Genomic DNA, 20817 nt, shown 5'->3' on the forward strand with positions numbered 1-20817 from the left:
CTTTCTAAGATATCTACTTCCTAAACTTGGCATTTCTGTGTCCAGGCTTTCTGAGGTAGAGTGTTTATCAATGGATCAGTCGATATTCCTCACTAAGCACTGAAAGTCAGTGTAGCCGTTTTTCTCAGGGTCATTGAAGGGAGACTGAGGGATCACAAAGCAGGAGGCTGTCTGTCCACCTACACAGTTCATCTTCATTTGTCCATGTTGTGTTTAATAAAGAATATACAGTAGCTACCGACTTTCTGCTGCTGCTGACGGCGACACATTTCCTCCCCTTCAGATCATGGATGGACCAGGTGAGAACGAGCCAGACCTTGTCCCCGCCTCCCACCCTCGCTTCTGCGAGGCCATCAAGACGGACGCCACGGCTTACACTGGGCTGTTCACCAGAACATTCCAGAACAAAACCTTCTACGTCTACAGGCTCAAGAAGAAACGTAAGAAAAGCGGCAAAGCGTCCTCCGAGCCCGGCGTGAAGCAGTAGCGGGACCAGAAACACAACCAGAGGGAGCACTTCCCTACTGTACAGAGCTGTGATCATGACTTTTATTTTGATGTTGCTTTGTTCTTGGCTAAGCATGACTCCATGAAGTGTGGCGTCAGCGCAGCGGGCCAGTGAAGTCCGGGGTTGCACTTTTGCTATTAGCGGAGAGCTAAAGCAACTCTTAAAAATGCTGCTGTTTGCTACTGAGATCATGTTTGTCTAAGAAAACAGAAATTATTAAAACTAATGAAGTTTCTATATGAACACAATAGAGCCCTGAAAGTCAAAACATCAGGGCAGTTATGATTTATTTGAAGATGGATAGTTGAAGCGATATGAATTAGAAGTTGAAAAAAAATTATTAATTAGTTTTGTGGTAATATCATAGATTTGTTTACATATTCAGAAATTCGATAAAGGAATTTTTTTGGTTTATTAGTTTCTTGGTTTGTGGATCTGAGATTTTAGATATTTTCTAAGGCAGCAGTGTGTTTCCACCAAGAACTGAATCATTCCAGGCCGTTTTCTGCCTGCCACTCATCTCAGGTGATGGTGCCATGTTCTACAAAGTGTCAATGCTTACATTATGAATCTCTGACTGTATGAGATGAAGTGTTTTCTGGACGTTTTTCACCATATCAGTTCATCTAAGCGATCTGCCTCTGTGTACAAGCAGACCTGCTCACACCTAACATCAGCAAAAACATCTGTGAATTATGAATTTATTGACTAATCTCTGTTGTTCTAAGTTTCGAGGACTTTTCAAGCTGCCAATGTATCTTGTGTAAACTCCTACCCCCTGTCGCCTAGCAACAGTTACATTGCTAACTCAAGCTGGAAAAATGTTTTTCCTATTCAATTAAATTATTAAATTACATTTTTATTATTTTCTTTTTTTTCGCAAAAGAACATGACATAAACCTAACAATACAATCGCTTTAATCTTTTTTTAATCCCCAGATTTTAATATACTTTCATATAAAACCGTATTCCGCTATTGCTCTCCCACTTTATCCGCCATTGTTTCACGAATAAAAATCAGTTTGGCTTAGGGAGAAAAAAAAGATACTCCAGACTCTTCCATCAAATTGAGGGGGAAAAGTATGGATTTGGAGGAGCCTTTGAATTCAGACAGCCTCCGTTGCTTCGCTGTTACATAGTCAGCCTTCAAAGGCCTTCGAGGGTTGCAGTCCTTAAATTTGGACATTTTACAAGATGCATTTTAGGGTCAGGGTTTCACTGAACAGGGACATGACAACATTTGTTTCAAAACAAATTGACGACACACGAAGGCAGTTTTAACTCCGGTAGCTAAGCTAACTGGGATGATGCTAGCTAACTTAAAGATGTAAATTAAAGTTTACCCATCAATAAAGTTAGACATAAACCTCTTTGAGAGTGAAGTTCTCACCTTAAAAAGTCAAAAAAATCTCACCAGCACTTATGTCAAATTCCAACTTATACAAAATGTCTACAGTAGAAGCGAAAAATGTTTTATCACTAGTGTCAAATTTACCCTTTAAATACGGAGACACTTTCCTGAGCTGGCAGCCAATCAAAGTATTGATTAAAATATTCCACAGCAAAATTGGAAACTCTTAAAAATAGATTTGGCATCTGATGGTGAAACTTCAGCAGCAGCAACACTCAGATATAATATGCTATAGAAACATAGTTTACATGAAAACATTTCTTAAGGTGAAATCCAAAAGGGCAATACTGCCAAATTAAATACATACATCACATTGCAACTGTTGTGACATTAAAATATTTTAATGAGTAAAATATTTTTTCTTCTTGTCTGGTGGGAACATCTGTGGGAACAACGTATTTATTGAATAAATCATAACAAGTCCTGGACTTATTTTATTTCCTCCCATGTTTACAGACAGGCTCCGTACAATCGAGCCTTTACTTGTTGACTCGTTTTCTACCGTCAAAGTGAAATACAATATATTGGTTAAAATGTTTTAAGCTAATATGAGCTAGCATATTAGCAGTTCTGTGTCTCAGTCCTGGTGCTTCCCTGATCCAAATGCTTTTCAGAACAAAGTCAAGCTGACTCTGAAGCATCGTTTTACTCATGAAAGTTGGCAACAAATGCGGTTGATGATGAACCAACTTCTTCCCTGAACAGCTGATTCAGTTTACAGAGCGGTTTGCTGTCGGTCAGAAGCGCCCAGAGCTAACATTTGGATTAGCTTCACTTTGTTGAAACTCGGACTACATTGTCACTGTTTGGCCTCAGGGTTAACTGTAACCATTTATTGTCTAAAAGGTAAACATTGAGGATAATTATTCTTTTTTGGTTACACATCTGAGGTCAGAGCAGCTTCTTGGTGATATTTGTGTCGCCTTTGTTGTTGTGATTGCCGTCATGTTTCTCTTTGTGACTCGTCAGCGGCAGCCTCAACCTTTTCACTGCCGTCGCTCCTGCATACAAACACGCATGAATAATGGAAGCTGTGAGGAAATTGCAGCAGGCTGACAACCGCACTGATTCCTCGCCGCAATTTCCAAATAATTCGGAGGGTTGCCGAGGTATGGCAACACTCATATGAAACCCAGGAGGAGGAAGAGGGTGGAAAAACAGACTCATGTTAAAGAAAAGTAGAGAAATGAGAGCAGATCACAACTCGGATCCATAATGATCTACAGCCTTATTTCCTTTATCCTCTCGGCTTAAGGAAAGGCTCTGATTGAAACAGAGATGTAGATGCCAGTCAGACAAGGCGCTGGTGTGTGTGTGTGTCTGTGTGTGTCTCCTCACACACCAGCTTTCCAGTATTTGTGTGCATGTTAATAGGAACGTCGCTCTTTGATAATTTACACCCTCCTGCTTTTGAAAACGTGTCGTTTGTTAACTCCCGTCGTAATGCATACCAATCGGATCGGCGGCGCTTGTTCCTCGTCTGTCCTGCCTTCATGCTGATTGTTTAATTAAGTAGATGCCAGATCGCTTTATTTGAGAGGAAAGTGATTCCATTATGTTTGCTTAATAGGAGTGTACTAATGTCATATTTTTCCAGCACTAGTAATTTCCATACATATTGGGATTGGTGGTTCTGCTGTCGGGGCCCATGGTGTTCTGTAACAAGCAGGACGATTCCTGCTGAAGAACAGCAGAGAGAAGCTCAAACAGTTTTCTGGCTGTTCGCTCCAGTATCAGGTGTCGGATGTGGATTTGAAAACAGCAACAAGGTCAATGAGCTGCTGGATGATGATGCTCAGCACGGCTGACACGTCAGGGGCAGGAACTCATGGAACACTAGAATATTTTTCTGAAATGGCAAATTTAATTTTCAGCTGGAGTGGGGTTTTTTTTATTTTGTTTTGTTTTTTTCCTGAATGATTTGGGATGTGCTGCTGCTCCAGAATTAATTATATTCTGAGGTCGTTTTGAGCATTAGACATAAAGTTCACTGGTGATGTTTTCATGTGTCTAAACACGAGTTCAGATACATTCTGTCAGATGTTGTAGCATCTCATTGGCCAACTTGATCAGTTTAAACAAAGATTTTTCTGTTTAAATCATGAGAGTTAATGCCAACACAAAGTCGTGTATAATTCAGAGGTGGACTGAAAACGAAATGGGTTTCAACATTTTGTAAAGAAAGTATTTCAGTTTTAGCTCCAGATCACTCATAAGAGATTAGATACACATTCTCATATTGAGTTATGTCTGGACTTTGACTAAGCCACTCTGTTTGATTAACAGCAGATGCATGTTTATGGTTGTCATGCTGAAAGGTCAGTTTAAACTGGAGCAGCACAAGCAAATGTGGTGGATGTCAGCAGAGCTTTCCAACAACTGATGGAAAACTCAGTTGTGTAGCATTGTCTTTGCTGCCAGAGCTGCTAGCATGTTACCCTGTTGATCTGTTAGCATGTTACCCTAGTGAGCTGTTAGCATGTTACCCTAATGAGCTGTTGGCATGTTACCTTATTGAGCTGTTAGCATGTTACCCTATTGAGTTGCTGTTAGCATGTCATGACAGTCTTTAGTCAGAGGCTTCTTAAGAGTTGTTGAAAGGCTGACTGGTACTGGAGATCCTTCTTGTCCACATCATCACCAAAATCAAATATTTGATGTTTCCTTTGGGATAAATAAAGCTTTTCTTTTAATTGAATGAGTTATGAGACAAAATGCCCACCATATATCGTTTTCTTTACGCTGCAACACGACTGTGTCGGTGTGTCACAAGAATCTTGATAAAATAAATGAACTCTGTTATAAAAGGCTTTGAAAAAAATGAATTCATACATTTACAAGGAGCTACAGGACTCTTCACCTTCATTACATATCTTTGGTGTTTTCCCTGTGATGTGATCATGCAGTGTTGTGCCAAATATGAAAGTGTAAGAAGGAACATGTGTAAAACATTGGTCTTTGTCTCTTGGACACATTTAGTACAAACACATCCACCTGCAGAAAACTTTAAGGAAACATAATTCAGGACGTCCTCAGAATGTATGGACTTTAATGACAACATGGTGTCTGTTTCTGTGAAGGAGGAATGTTCAGTCCTGGATCCACTCGGCTCATATGAAGCCAGTACTGCAGAAGTGAGTCAGTTTCTGCCAGTTCTAGTGCCAAAGTCATTGTTACAGGACGAATCTGTTATTTTCTACATGTTATATTAAACGCATCTATGTTCCGAAAAACTTTGCTCAATAAAAGTACTCTCCACCCCCGCCGTGTTGTTTCCTTGTCCGTCATGGTGTTAGACCCTCCGGTCAGAAATCTGTTTCTCTTCTTTTCCCTCCTGTTGCATGTTGGAGCCTCACAGCAGGGAGTCTGGTGTCGCCCATCGTTTCCGTCACGTCCAGACGCTCAGTCGGGACCCAGAGCGCCACTTCTTAACCCGCAACATGTGATGGGACCCTGGGAGGCGGGGGCCACGTGGTCCCCTCCCACTGTTCACGTGGAAACCCAGAAAAACTGGGTATTAATCTTTATTATGATCAGCAAAACAAAGTGATGAAACCAAACTCTGGAAGCAGATTTTACTCTGTGTTCTACGGTGCTGGTCAGAAGCTTCCCTACATTCATAGTCATGAATGTCTGATTTTGGGTTTTTGGGCAAATTTGAACAGTTCTTTTCTCAGAGTGGAATTAATAACATAGAGGTTCTGTTTAAAGACTAAATTTTGCAGCAGAAGTTTGAATTTAATGGAGACGATTTTCTCTTCAGCAAAGATTCAAATACAAGAGTCAGAAAAATCACACTTTTTCAACATAGTCCAAATATTTTCAGTAGGGTTGATATCAAGATCATTCCAGAAGCGCTGTGTCAGCCTCCGTTTTTTGCTCCAGAACCAGTTTTTTGGGGCCTGTGATATGAAAAGCAATGTTTTTTATATATATATATATTTTAGGTTGACTTAAAATATGAGAAAGTTTTGACCTACTAACACATGAGAAGAGTGGTCAAACATCCAGTCAGAGTCCAGCCAGAAGCGTGCTGACGGCAATGAAAGGCTTGTGATCGAGGCGCAACTTCCCCTGGAGCAATATTCCAAATATTAACGGAGGCTTGTGTACATTTTTGAGGCTATATCTATAACTGACATCATGTGGACTCAAGAAAATTCACCATGATTTCCAACTTGTGCATCCAGTTCTAGTTTTTAAAATCTTTCCACACTGAAAAGAAGAAAAGGCCCTCCATTAGGACGATGAGCACATGCAAACTTTACTCTGGCAGCGTGTGTGTGCGTGTGCGTGTGTGTGTGTGTGTGCGTGTGTGAGGTGGGGTTGGTGGAGTTAGGGAGGCTGGGGGGGTGGGGGTGCAGTAAGTATCCAGCTGCTTTGTTCACACTCAGTCTCTGATGCAAATAAATGGATTTATTGAGAAAAAGAGATGAAAGCAAATACAAAACACTTATATAACTGTTAAAAGCTCATCACCATCATATCAATAGAAAATATGTTCACTTTTATTTTTTACGTTTTTTTTTTTACCCTGCACATTGCAAGCCTATGCTGCTTTTCTTGACAAAAAGCCATAATTCTCTCTCTCTGTTATTTACAAATGAGGTAAAAACATTACGTTTGCTCACAACAGGGCTGCACCCAGAACACAACACCAAGGAAACGGTTCGTGGATCAGAGGATCGTCAGGGAGACATGAAGAGGAAGGCGACTCAGTCCTTCCCGTCTCAGGCTCAGTCCGCTGAAGAAAAAACGATTCAGACATCCCAAAGTCCCTACAGTCTGACAGGAAATCAAATGCAAGATAATAATAAGAATTAAAAAAATAGAATTAAAAACCCAACACATGACTCATCAGAACATTTCTGGAAAGCTGTAATCTGGGATTTGACCGCTGTGTGAAAGTTCACGCAGTGCTTTGGTTTGTCCAGCTCGACCGCGACCCGTCAGCTCCTGTTAGCTTAGCCGACCTGACCTGATCTCATTAGGGTGACCTCTTTACCGCCGTGGCTCTGATGCGATGAAGACCGGAGAAGGAAAGAAAGCTCTGCTGTGGCCGAGCTGCTGGTGGAGCGGACCAGGACCCGACAGACTCCGCTCGTTACTGGACAATTCTGTTGCTGTCACACATTTGACCTGACCACTTAGCGGTGGTCATATTGTAGGAACCTATAAAACCGTGAGGTTAGGATGTATTTTTTCATTTTTGTGCAGCAGGAAAAAAATAAAATAAAAATAAACACAGAAAAATGTGCCGTTTAAAAATGACATTTTTAAGAATATGACTTTTCACCAGCAACCTAACAGGATGCAGTCAGACATGTAACATCTTTCTTACAAGTTGGCTAAATTAGTCATAATTGGGCAGAACATTACCAGATTGAACCAAAGTGCTTCTAGAATGACTCAGTATGTGTTGAATATGCATCAATAGGTATCGGTGGTGTATATATCAAATATCTTTGGTCTAGAAGGGGTTTAAGTTCTTAAAATTCTTTAATTTCACATTTTATTCCTAGAACTAGTCGCTGTAATCAATCCATCCATGTCCTCCTCTTATCTGAGGTCAGATCTGGGGTCGAGGTCCAGAGTCCTGCAACTTCAAGATGTGTCCCTGTGTTGGACCAGTTAAAAACACAAGCTTATTGTTTTGTTTTACACTTATCATGAGATTGATCTGTGTCATTAAATTTACCCTTTCTATATCAGCAAGTCGCCTTTTTCAACCTCCAATGGTCTCTAATAACTTTGGCTAAAAACTGTAAAGAACAAACTGTTTTCAAATATAGATATAAAAACAAATGCAGATTTTATTAGTTTTACACATTTTAATGGAATATTTGCACTGCATTTTCACAACAGAATGAAAAGGAAGATTCTTTTTTTCTTGTCAAAACTAGGCTGATTGTTTTAACCTCATTTTCCTGAAATATTAATACTCTATAGAAGTGTATAGATCTGCTCTGTGAAAATGTTTTGTTTTAACACCTAAAAATAAAAATAAATTATATATTCTTTTAACATGTCAACAACACTCTTATATTAGCTATTTAACAAAAATTCCAATATATATATATTTTGTAAATCATGTGACATTTACGGCTCTTTGGGTTATAAAGGTTGAAGAGGCCTGGTGCTGCTTTATATAATGTGTGTTTTGAATTTCTGCTGGATTCAAACTTTAACTTTCAGTTTCAGTTTAAGTGGCATCTATTGATCTGGTAAGTGAATTTTGGGATTCTGGATTTACTATTTTAAAAAATTCAGATTTTTATTTTGAGCTACATTTAAAACTTTCCATAGAGTTAATGTATTTTATTCAGTGTTAAATTAACACATTGATACTGTTAACATTTGACACACTAGTGTTGGGTAAATTCAACACTGATGTGATGTGTGTTACATTTAAACTATTAGTGTTGTTTCAACTCCATCATGGCGTGTAATTCTTTTTTAAAAAGTTATTTTACCTCCATTTGGAGTGGATCAGTGTAGTTTGACTCTTTAGGATTTGATTAAAGCTGCAGTATGTAACTTTTATTAAAATATTTGATTAAATATTTGTTGAAACTGTGATGGAATGGTATGAGATACTCTGCCTTTTCCCAGTTCTCCCAGTGCTACCTAGAAAACAACCAATCAGAGCCTGGAGGAGGGACTTATCACTGTCAATCATGTCCATTCACTAACGCTTCTCTGCTTCGCTACTGCGTCTCCCAGTCAGTAGAGCCTGATGTGAATGCTAATGCTAGTTAGCCACTGATGACAGTTTTCCTGTGATAAGTTGTGTATCTGCCATTAGCATATTAGCGCGCTCACGTAAATTGATTGACAGCACTAAGCCCCTCCTCCTGACTCTGATTGGTAGTGCAGCAGACGGCTGTAGCAGCTCAGGGAGGAGGTGGAGGACATGGACCTTTTCACAGGTTGTCTGTCTCACACTAAACTATCACGACTTGGTGACAGTTTTAACAAATATGTACAAAACATTTTTTTAAAATAAAACTTACATAACATTTCCAAATTTATTGTGTGCACGGCTTGGTTGCATCGATATAAATTTTCTTTATTGTGCATTTCTTTATAATTGCGATATAAAGTTGATGACTTTTTGCTACAATTACTGCAAGGATGAACAATGTCTCTTCAAGCCAACCAGAGTGACCAGCCGTCCCAGTAGGCCTGCTTCCTGCTGGCCACAGCAGAGGTCAGGCTGTTTGATGTGTCACTGACTGTGTTGCTTCCTGCCTACATTTCCATCCACACCTCCTTCCTGTCATCACAGAGCCGACCGCTCTCTGCCTCTCTGATCCAGCCCTCCACCATGTAATCACCTCTCTTATGAAAGGTGAGAGGAGCTGGGCCGTCCCACTCCCTGCACCCTGCTTCCTTTCTGGCGTTTATTTCTCCTCTTTGTTCTTTTCCAGATAAATTCTTCTCACTGGGTCAAAAGCATCAGGAGGAGGATTGTGTAGTTTAAGAAAAAGGGTGGTGGGGAAACTCAAAGCCGTAATCCCCTGGTGACGTGGGAAAGACAGTGCAGATATTTCTGTATGATTTCAATGCACAGGTGCTCCTGCTATGGCGTCTGTATGAATAATCCGTTTAAATCTCCTCCGACCTGCTCCTCCATTTATTTGAATTTCTCGAGCTGTCACCTTGGGAAGCCGCTCTGCGTAGTTTGTATTCCGCTGAGCGACCGCCTGTTTAAACAGTCTGTAGCAGCTGCCACATTTGGTATGCCTGTGGAGGCGCGCGGGCCGAGCGTCCGCCCCCCTCACCCCCACCCGGCCCGCGGGCCACTCGTCCACTCGCGCCTCTTTGTTAGAGATCTGTTTGAATTTTCGTGCGGCCCCCGCCGGCCCCCCTTGGGTGAGCTACAATGAGCGGCGGCGGCGGAGCGGATGAGAATAGGAAATGAAATGAAGACGCGGGCGCGGTGCTAAGTAGAGACGGCTTGATGTCTTACAACCCACAGAGTGCTGGAGCTCCAAACACTTCACCAATACTCAAGTACTCAACTGAGCTTAAAGAGCAAAAAATAAATAAAAAGTCCAACCCTTGGCATCCGGGGACATATTACCTGCAGGAACCTTTTCCAGGAACCTTTTCTTAGGGGCCACTCCATGGTGACCAGCAGGTCCAACCTGACAGGCAGGAAGTTCACCCAGAAGGTTCTGGTAGGAACCGAGTATTTTTATCTCTCTCTCTATTGGAGAGAGTTTTGTTTTATCAAGCCAACAGTTTCTTCACTGTAAACTCATCAACGGCTTCAATTTTCTGTCAACCTGAGCTGCATATTTCAATATATTAAACAATTCCTGTAATTTTTTTATTAAATCTGTTTTGTGTGTCTTTGACCGTGTGTGTGTGTGTTTTGTTTTAGACCATCAACCAGTCTGGAAACTACAGATGAAAATTAGTGTGTTTTACTACACTTATGGTAATTAATACATGCCATCTCTTAATAAATCAATTCAAATTCAAAATTTGTCATTAAATTTGAGAGAGGAGACGCTGTTGGTGTTGGTGAATGCTACTTTAAGAGACATCTTTTATGATTTATTTATTAAAAATGCAACTACTACACTTAGCACTTATGTGACTTTGAAGTTATTTTAATTCGGGGCAACTCTCTCCTCTGTAGATAACCCATACTGTCAACTTGTTAGTATGTAAGTTAGAAAGGTTGAAAGCTGAAAATCTGACTTTGTGGCTTTAGAAACTCTCTCTTGCGCTCTGTGGCTGAGGAACTGGTCAACACTCAGGTTGAGTTTCAGCCGCCATGAGAAAACAGGCCAGTAAAGGCTGGAAGGTTCCAGGAAAAGTATTTCCAGAGGAAAATCTGCCCTGATCTCATCGTCGAAACGAGTCTTCAGTTTGTCATAAAAACTTGAAACGAAACTTCAGAAACTGTATGGAGCCAAGTGGCAGAACATAATACAGTATATATATTAAAAAAAAAAAAAAAAGAATCAAGGCTCCATCTCTGTATGAGAAACTGATGATGTCATAGTGCAGTGTGCAACGCATGTCCCTTATTTACACGGCTCTCATTCAGCAGCAACAAGATACAAAATACATTTTCACTGGTGCTGATTTGAAATAAAAACGGCCTCAGAAGGACTCGGTGTGTTCAGGACGCTCTGAAGCCTTAATCTCACCTGGAGATGATGTCTGTTCTCAGAAAGCAGTCGTCCCGCTGAAGGGCTACAACAACCCGGACCGCGGGTTATGAGACAGACCGGAGTGAGAGTGTCAGCCTCTCACACTCTGCTCCCTCACCGCTAACCGTCTCAAAGGTTTATAAGGCGTTCTGTTATTAGAGTCCCGTCGCTCAGAGGTCGCTGGCCTCGGCTCGCTCGTACAGAGCTCTCAGTTTCTCAAAGCGAGGGCCCCACTCCCCCAGCGTCTCCTCCCGCCGCGCCTCCCCAGGCCCCTCCCCTGTGCTCCCCCCATCCAGCCCCGCCGAACTGAAGGAGCTGAGGGAGCCGGCGGGTGACCCCCCACCCTCAGTGGAGAACACCTGCAGGGAGTCGAAGGGCCCCGTGTCCGGGTGCTGGTCGGCGTCGCGGATGATCTCACACAGGTAGCGGGCCAGGTCCTGGCTGGAGAAGGAGAGGGAGCGCCGCGCCAGCTGGGAGGGGCGTGCCTGGCCCTGGGCGGGGGGCCTGTTGGGGGGCACGTCCCTGCGGAGACTGGCGGTGGTGGTGGCCGTGGAGGACGTGGAGGCGGCTGAGGGAGGCAGGGTGGTGGAGCTGGACGTCCGGCTGAGGGGGTCCAGCGGAGGGGCGGAGGCCGGGACGGGCGGAGCTTGGTGAAGCAGGTGGTGGTGCAGGTGGTGGGCGGGCGGCGGGTGGTGCAGCGCTCTGGAGCGGCAGTACTGGACCGACTGGGCGGGGCTTGGCTGAAGGGACTTCTGCAGCTCCGCCATGTCGTAGGCGTTCTGGAGACACAAAATGTGACGAGACGCCGTTAGCGTAGCATGGAGCGGTACAACGCAGCAAGAAAAGGGGATAATTGAATAAATGACTTTTTGAAAATAAATTTGCTTAACAGAAACGTCAATTTATACAAAAGGGTTTGACAGTATGGTGAGCTGTTTTTTTCTTGTTTTTATTTTTTCTGATGAAATATGTTTTTTTGACGTTAGCAAAACATTGACAAAGTTTCTGTTTTCGCTGATTTATTAACGGCAGCTTCAGATCAAATCAACAGTTTTGATTTTTTTATAGTTCACAGATTTTTCCAATACTGTTTCCAAAACAGTACAATTTTACTGTTTATTACTGTTAAATATATGGGTATATTTTTTGTAGGTATATTTTTTTTGAACACTAAAGGTTTCTCATGAATCATGTAGTATAAACATACAGCAGTAACAAATCACAGATGCAGAATAAACCAAATGTCATGAGCAAAGGCTGTCAGCTGGGAGACACAGCATTATGCTACCTTCACACATGCGTTAGCATCATCTGCTATGAGCTACAAGCTAACTATGACTAAAGCTTACCAACCAATGACAAAGTACACAGAAATAGTTGGTAATAAAACGCATTCTAACAGCAACCCCACTTACACCTGTATGTGTAAGTTTATGTGTAAACTAGGGCTGCCATTAATGATTATTTTAGTAATCAATTATTCTATCAATTATTCACTTAATCAGATAAGAAAATTGGTACATTCTGGACATTTTTCATTTATCCACACAAACTTCTTTATAGAATATTAGAAGATGCAAATGAACAAGCTAGAACTTGACATGTTCTGGGTAGAAGACATACTTCTTTAGAACAAATCTACAAAATATAAAATTGCATCTTCCTGTGTCTTCCTGACACCAGCCAGTCACTGCATGTTGGCATTTTGGGTCATTCGCTTGTTTCACTACATTTTGTGCAAGAACTTCAATCTCCCCAAATCCAAACCATTGTTTGTTTGTTTTTCAGAAACTGTACAGAGCAGATAAAAAATAAATAACTAAATAATTGGTTACTAAATTAGTTGATTACTTCAATCATCAATCATAATCTGATTCATCATTTCAGCCATAGTGTAAACTTATACCTGTAAAGAGGAATAGTTGAATAAATGAGCAGCAGCCGTGTTTCTTCTTCTGCTCCAGTTACTCAGGAAGAAGTTCTGTCTTTCTTTACTGTAGCTCACTAGCGCTAGACTCCCCGCTGGTTACATTTGGTTACTACATCTACTAAATCAAATTACATATTAACATGTATTTAACTCAATCTACTGGCAAGCACATTATAAATGGAAACAATAACATCCAAGTCTGTAATGTAAATAACATGCAGATGAGGCCAGAGAAGATTAAATGTGCCTCTGACTTATAATGAACACATTTGAATCCATCACAAATGCTTGCAGGGGAGAGGAGGCAGGAAAAAATCAAATGTGACAGAGAAATGAAAGGAGAGCTGGGCTCATTATGTTTACTGAGAACGTTCCGCCGGTTAAGTTTCCGTCTCCGTTTATTCTCTGTGAAAGGTTTAAAATTTCCTACGAGCGCTCTGACCCTGAGGATAAAAATATGAGCCGAGGCGATTCGGAGAGGAGATGGGACTGAGCCTTAGCTGCTGCTACTCTGACACCCAGTAACCTGCAAGTCACTTCACAAATAATATGAGTCCATGAGAACTGTAAAAAAAAAAAAGAAAGAGAAAAGAAAAAAAAGGCACAGAGATGGAAAAAAAACCTGTGGGAGGAGGAGGATGAAAAGATGCTCATGCATGGAGGAGGAGTGGGAGGCTTTGTAAAGCTGATTATGTGAAAAGTGGCAAGTGGCCTTTTTTTATTGAGGTTTTTTTTTTTCTCTCCTGAGATTAAAAACAGAGACCAGAGAGACGTGAACAGCAACTGGACCTCACATCTGGACAAAAGCTTGTGAACATTTTTGCAGAGACTGTAAATAAAAATTGCATTAAACATAAATGAGTCTAAAATTATTTGTAAAAAAAAAAAAAAAAAAGCACCACCCGCCATTCTGCATCAGTGAATATAAAAATAAAGAAAAGTGCCCGCCTTAACGCAAAATTATATTTAATCCGCAGCATTAATCATTGTGATTTTACTCCAAAATGTTCTAAATTACAATTAAAGGGATAGTTCAGTTCCCTTTCTCTGGGGTTCTGTTGCGTAGTTATTAGCTGTCAATATGTCTGTATTTTAAGCAAAGCTTCATGTTTTCCAGCTAGTTTGACAAATACACTTGTCGCACGTTATATTTACATTTAATGAAAGAATGAGTTCAATTCACTTTCTAAGTCCTTATTTTCTATGAATTAAAAAAAAACTTTTTGACATTTGTATTTTAGCTGAACTGTATTTTCCAATATCCCCCAATAATTTTGAGAATATTTTCCTCTTTTTCAAAATTTTTAAAAACTTTATTATGTGTGAACACATAATATATACTTCATGGTACCTTCTTGTTGCTGATTGTGATACATATATAGTGATATTAAACGACTTGTGACATTTAAACAGCGTAGGATAACACATAGGAAATGTGTTATGCATAGAAAAATTATTCAGCCAAATTGTCTTCCTTCACATTTAACACTGAAACACACACATTTTGATCACCAGCCTGACACTGATTTGTTTCTTATTTTTTTTTCCCCCAAATATCTAAAAACTCTCCCACAGCTCTCACACACCCTCTGAACCTCTCATATGGACCAGCACTAGGCAATCAACACATTTAGACTCATGTTTGGCAGCACTGATCAAGAAAGAAAAAAAAAGACACATTTCACTTAACTTTGCTTATAATTAATTTAGTTTTTTTTTTCTCTTCCTGTAAATTGCTATGAGATGACATATGCTGAACTGACGCTATATAAAGGAACTGAATTGAATTCCATTACAGAGATGCTTTTCTCACCTTAGATGTGCGATGGTTGAAACCGATAATGAAACAGCAGCTAGCTTTCTGATCAAATGGCTAATTAGAGTTTAAATGTATGGAACATTGGAACCTAATTACCAGATGGTGAGTTGTCCCTTTATGACATCAGAACATTTAATTCCACCCGGTTGGTCACCAGACAACACACTGTAAGTCTTAAAGGGCCAGCGTTATGTGTTTCCAGGCACATAGTGCTGTTTTATAGCATAATCAAGTAACTATGTTACCTCCAGCTGTTATCAAAGTGCTGTGTATATCAAATATGACTTAAAAGAAATTTACTCTGTCCAGGCCCGGCGGCATGGGCAGGCATTGGGGACATTGCCCGCCCACAGAGTCAGCCGTGCCCCCCCTGGAATGGAAGCTGGTTGTTGTTTTTACCTCAGAGTGGCAAACTGTCTGTTATTGCTATAACGATTTGATACAGTGGGGGCTTCCACACTTCCCATATCTGTGCCCTCTGTCACTTTATTCAGCAGTTAAAACTGTATAAATAATCAGTTTTAATATATATTAATATATATAATAATGTATATTATAATCCGTTGTAAACACGTGAACCTGTTTTTCCGAGCCGCCTTCAAACGCAACATTAACGCTGAGACGCTTGTGCTGGGTTTACACCTGTGCGGCAGCGAAGGAGACCAGCTGCTGCTGTGCAGAGATACGCAGGTGTGTTAGAATCATGGCAGCAAACCAGCAAAATGCAAAGAACTTTGCACAGTTTCCCCCAAACTAACCGACTGAGTTGAGTAAAGCTGTTGGATGAAGGTAAAGTTAGCTAAAAGATGACTAGCTAATAATACAGCATCTTAAGCTTGTTAACAAGTAGCCTGTACGCTACTGATGTTGTTGTCTATGTTCAGCTATGTACATTCATTTTGCCCCCCAAAAATAAGTTGATGCCCCCCCTGTTAAACTAGTCTGGAGCCGGGGTTGACTCTGTCTCTTTAAGAAACTCCTGCTCTTTCTTAAACTCCGCCTTCAGGAAGTCACCACAACATGGCTCCTCTATTAACCCTTTAACAATGTTTTTACCAGCATTTCACTGAGGTTATATAATGAGGTCAGCAGATGTGCAGTTCCACCAGGTGTTTGCTAATTGCTAGTCTGAAGGAGCTGAGTGGCTGATTAGACCTAGCCTGACTGGGGCTAGGTCCAATCAGGCGTTTTACACAGCTGAGTGGTTGCCATGGAGATTAAAGGATTTCTCAAACATGTATGAAAAATGTTTGAGAAACATTTCTGATGAGGGAAAAACATAATAACATGATGTAAAGGTCAAAAAAGTCAATTTAGCATACTACTGCCCCTTTAAGTAGAGAGCAAGCGGCGTCGTTTTCCAAAGAGTTGATTCATTGGTAATAATCACATTTCTATGAAAGAAAAGAAACAAAGTCACTGTAAATTCTGACTATATCATCTCTCCTTTTTGTGGTGATCCTGGGTGCTCATGGTTTGTTTTGCTGCTGTTTCTCAGTCCTTCCACCAGGGGCCGCCTGGTGGGTGATCTCTGGTGGGCGTGACTGGCAAAGCTGGAACTCTACACACCTGCTGGAGATTGTCTCATCTGCGAGGGGCTTAAGAGTGGAGTCAGTCAACACATCGTTACCAGAGTGTTAACCAGTAATGGTACTTCAGGCCATCAGCGTAAACGTTGTTGATTTCCTTGTGAACCTCCCAGTTCCTCCGTTTTCAGGATACCTCCTTGTGACATCATGGTCCTAACCACTCATAGCTCTGAATTCCTGGCTGTTCCTTGTGTAGTCTTCCCCTCGTGACGCTCGGATTTTACCCTTCGGTGCCCGAGCCTCCACTCAATCACCCCGCAGTATACTAACCTACCTGGAACCTCTCGTTGGCTGCCTCCCTCGAACTGCTCCCGGTGAGCTGAAGTTTGTACCGGTCCGCCCTCCAACGCCGCCCCGCCGGATTTCTCCGGACATCAGGTGGTCCCACAGCTAGATCCTCCTCTCCGAAACCACCCAGGAAATCCCAGTACTCACCTCGGCTCTCCTGCCGCCTGGCCAAGTAAGTGGGACGTTAGAATTCATTCAGAATTCTAACGACCCACAGACCTTGAACTCACCGCTCATTCTCTCCTCCTCAGGGAGCCCGCTCCAGTTGCTGCTTCCCCGTGGAATCTGCTGATACTGTTTGGTGCTTTAATATTAAATGCATCTTTTACTGACTATTGGTTCTCTGTTGTTTTTGCATGTGGGTCAAAAAAATACCTTCCGTTATGACACTTTTACTACATTTCAAGCATTCTGGAGCTCGTACAGTTAGATGTGGGATACTGACGCAACATGAAATTTTAAAATTTTAAACTTTTTGTTGCTGTCTGCCGTCACTGAAAACTTTCACTTTTAGGTCTTTTTGTCACTCCCTGTGTGTCGGGCCTATTGTGTGCATTATGTAACATTAACATGATAATATTTTCACATTAGTCGCAGGCCCTTAGTTAGTTAGAAGTCCAATACTTTTCCAAAGTTTTGTTTTGTGTGTTTTATAAGGGATTTCCAGTTACGCTTATGATCCAAAACAACCCTTAAAAATTTAACAACACATTCTTAATTGTCATCTGTATTTATTGTTGATTAATTTGCCTTGACCTCCAGTTGACCCAGACCTCAGTCCAGGCAAGTATCTGTGCTGGACAAAATCATTGGACACATGGAGACTCAAAGGTAAAGTAAAGGCAGAACCAGCACAGTATTAGACAAGTGGTCATACTAGAATGACTGACAAATACATGTGTGTGTGTGTGTGTGTGCGTGTGTGTGTGTGTGTGCGTGTGTGTGTGTGCGTGTGCGTGTGTGTGCGTGTGTGTGTGTGTGCGTGTACTGTACGGCGATGTGGTGATCACATATTTTTCTCCCATTAAAGCTGTGATGGATATTACGCCGGCTCCAAGTACAGCTGAGTGCATGTGGGTTCCACTGGTGGTGGAGAGCAGAGATAAGGATTTCGCGTGGGCCTAATTAAAACACGCCGCACAATTTCTGTCCAAATTGAACTGACTTAATCCACTGCAAGGCTGGTAGCTTGCAAACACTGCCAGGGATGTAAAAATACACACAACTACAGCCTTTAAAATTAGAGTTCTGCTGCTAAAAGCATTTCCTCTTCACACAAGCAGGAGTTCCTGTTGGGAATGTGTTTGAGTGCCGGCCGTTCAGCGTTCCGCCGGTTTCTGTACCTGGTCCTCCTCGCCACCTCCCTCCTCGTCGTAGTTGAGCACGTTCTCCCGGATGTCCTCCCAGCCGTCGTGGTGCGCCGACACATGGTACACGCCCTCCTTCAGACCTTTGTAGCTCCGCCAGCGGGTGTAGAGGAAAATGCCCAGCAGCAGCACTGCAGTTGAGACAAGACAGCAGCGACAGCTCAGCACTGCAAATTCAAATTAAACAATTAAAACAAAATTCTTCAGTCCATTAAGGGTGTACCCCCAAAAGAGAGCGGCGCATTGATGGAACTGACCTTGAGCATCATTTGGTGATAATGAGACCTAAAACTTTGCAGGTTTGGGGATTTAACTGGTGAAGATGTTTTAGAAATCAACACCAGGAATTCATTTTGTTACCCATATTTTATAAAATATTCCCAGGCTGTCAGGCACTGGAAATTTTTCTGTTCATTACAAACAGTTATTCACACTTTCCACTGGAGAGATGTAAAAACACAACTAGCGGTGGTGAGTTTGGCATGAGGAGCGCTCGTTTGGAGGAACATTTGCAGCTACTTTTATTGTTCTTCAGTTTTACGTGCATCTTCACCTCCTCAGGAGGGAAACACCATCTTCTAGGAGCTAAAGACTTCTCAGTGTTCAACAATCTTTGCTTTTTAGTTATCAAATCTTTTTTTATGCTCCGGGCCGGACAGAGGTGAGGGATGGAAATCAGAATAAGCCGCATGGCCCAAGGGTCATAAAAGCAACACATAAACACAGTTAATGTCTTTAGGACTCCTGAACTGCTCTCACAGAAAGAGATGGCAAAACGTTTTTTAATTCATCTGCAGCCACTGCTAAAGCAAAGAGCAGCAAAATGACTCGATAGAAAACACTGAGACACCTGCCGTGTTTTCACCCAGTGGTTCAGGAAAAGGACGATAAATTGTCCAGGAAATTAGTGAGATAAATGAAAACTTTTCAGACTATTTCCTAGTATAGGAACAGGTCCTTCTAAAAAAATAGCATATTGTAATAAAGTTCATTATTTTCCATAATGTAATGATAAAAATTAAGCTGTCATATATTTTAGATTCATTGCACACCAACTGAAATATTTCAGGTCTTTCATTGTTTTAATACTGATGATTTTGACATACAGCTCATGAAAACCCAAAATCCCTGTCTCAAAAAATTAGCATATCATGAAAAGGTTCTCTGAACGAGCAGTTAACCTCATCATCTGAATCAACACAGTAACTCTAAACACCTGCAAAATATTCCTGAGGCTTTTAAAAACTCCCAGCCTGGTTCATTACTCAAAACCGCAATCATGGGTCAGACTGCTGACCTGACTGCTGTCCAGAAGACTGACGCCCTCAAGCAAGAGGGTAAGACACAGAAAGAAATTTCTGAATGAATAGGCTGTTCCTAGAGAGCTGTATCAAGGCAGCTCAGTGGGAAGGAAAAAGTGTGGCAGAAAATGCTGCACAATGAGAAGAGGTGACCGGACCCTGAGGAAGATGGTGGAGAAGGGCCGATTCCAGACCTTGGGGGACCTGCGGAAGCAGTGGACTGAGTCTGGAGTAGAAACATCCAGAGCCACCGTGCACAGGCGTGTGCAGGAAATGGGCTACAGGTGCCGCATTCCCCAGGTCAAAGGTCAAGCCACTGTTGAACCAGAAACAGCGGCAGAAACTCCTGACCTGGGCTACAAAAAGCAGCACTGGACTGTTGCTCAGTGGTCCAAAGTACTTTTTTCAGATGAAAGCAAATGTTGCATGTCATTCGGAAATCAAGGTGCCAGAGTCTAGAGGAAGACTGGGGAGAAGGAAATGCCAAAATGCCAGAAGTCCAGTGTCAAGTACCCACAGTCAGTGATGGTCTGGGGAGCCATGTCAGCTGCTGGTGTTGGTCCACTGTGTTTTATCAAGGGCAGGTCAATGCAGCAGCTATCAGGAGGTTTTGGAGCACTTCATGCTTCCATCTGCTGAAAAGCTTTATGGAGATGAAGATTTCATTTTTCAGCACGACCTGCTCACAGTGCCAAAACCACTGGTATTACTGACCATGGTATTGCTGTGCTCAATTGGCCTGCCAACTCTCCTGACCTGAACCCCATAAAGAATCTGTGGGATATTGTGAAGAGAAAGTTGAGAGACCAAGACCCAAAACTCTGGATGAGCTTAAGGCTATCGAAGCATCCTGGGCCTCCATAACACCTCAGCAGAGCCACAGGCTGATTGCCTCCATGCCACGTCACATTGAAGGCTGCAAAAGGATTCCTGACCAAGTATTGAGTGCATAACTGAACATAATTATTTGAAGGTTGACTTTTTTGGTATTAAAACACATTTCTTTTATTGGTCGGATTTTTTGAGACAGGGATTTTGGGTTTTCATGAGCTGTATGAAAAAAACATCAGTATTAAAACAATAAAAGACCTGAAATATTTCAGTTGGTGTGCAATGAATCTAAAATATATGACAGTTTAATTTTTATCATTACATTATGGAAAATAATTAACTTTATCACAATATGCTAATTTTTTGAGAAGGACCTGTATATATAATGTCATGCTTCTCTTGATCTTATCTGATTAAAAGTAACATAACATAATTCTGTACATAACGCTCCACACTGGAACTGGATACATTTCCAAAATAAAACAAACACAAAAAAGAAAAAGCAGATAAAAACCACACACAAACAAAACCTAGAGACAAACTGAATTATGAAGACTCTAAGCAAAAATATTAATCACCAAAATGGAATTTACCAAGCTGATT

General features: G+C 41.5%; 2 protein-coding genes and 1 long non-coding RNA gene across 4 annotated transcripts in view; 2 read left to right on the top strand and 1 right to left on the bottom strand.

Annotated features, from left to right (window-relative positions):
• dpy19l3 (dpy-19 like C-mannosyltransferase 3) overlaps positions 1-5182 on the top strand; it is a 56630-nt gene extending 51448 nt beyond the window's left edge. For both annotated transcript variants that reach the window (XM_008404908.3, XM_008404907.3), the window contains one exon: positions 284-5182. In XM_008404908.3, coding sequence (XP_008403130.2) covers positions 284-487 — 204 coding nt within the window. In that variant the 3' untranslated portion in view covers positions 488-5182. The remainder of the gene's footprint in view (positions 1-283) is intronic.
• Positions 5183-6315: 1133 nt separating this feature from the next.
• LOC103462246 (neural-cadherin) overlaps positions 6316-20817 on the bottom strand; it is a 353789-nt gene continuing 339287 nt past the window's right edge. The window contains exons 36-37 of the mRNA XM_008404906.3: positions 18059-18213; positions 6316-11868 (exon numbers count right to left, since the gene is read on the bottom strand). Of these exons, the coding sequence (XP_008403128.2) occupies positions 11260-11868; positions 18059-18213 (764 nt within the window). The 3' untranslated portion in view covers positions 6316-11259. The remainder of the gene's footprint in view (positions 11869-18058; positions 18214-20817) is intronic.
• LOC103462245 (uncharacterized) lies at positions 14833-17048 on the top strand. Its single transcript, XR_001776464.2, has 2 exons — positions 14833-16887; positions 16967-17048. It is a non-coding gene; the product is annotated as an uncharacterized LOC103462245 (long non-coding RNA).

The sequence above is a fragment of the Poecilia reticulata genome, chromosome 3 (assembly GCF_904066995.2).
Source record: "Poecilia reticulata chromosome 3, P_reticulata-male-v2, whole genome shotgun sequence".
Taxonomy (NCBI): Eukaryota; Metazoa; Chordata; class Actinopteri; order Cyprinodontiformes; family Poeciliidae; genus Poecilia; species Poecilia reticulata.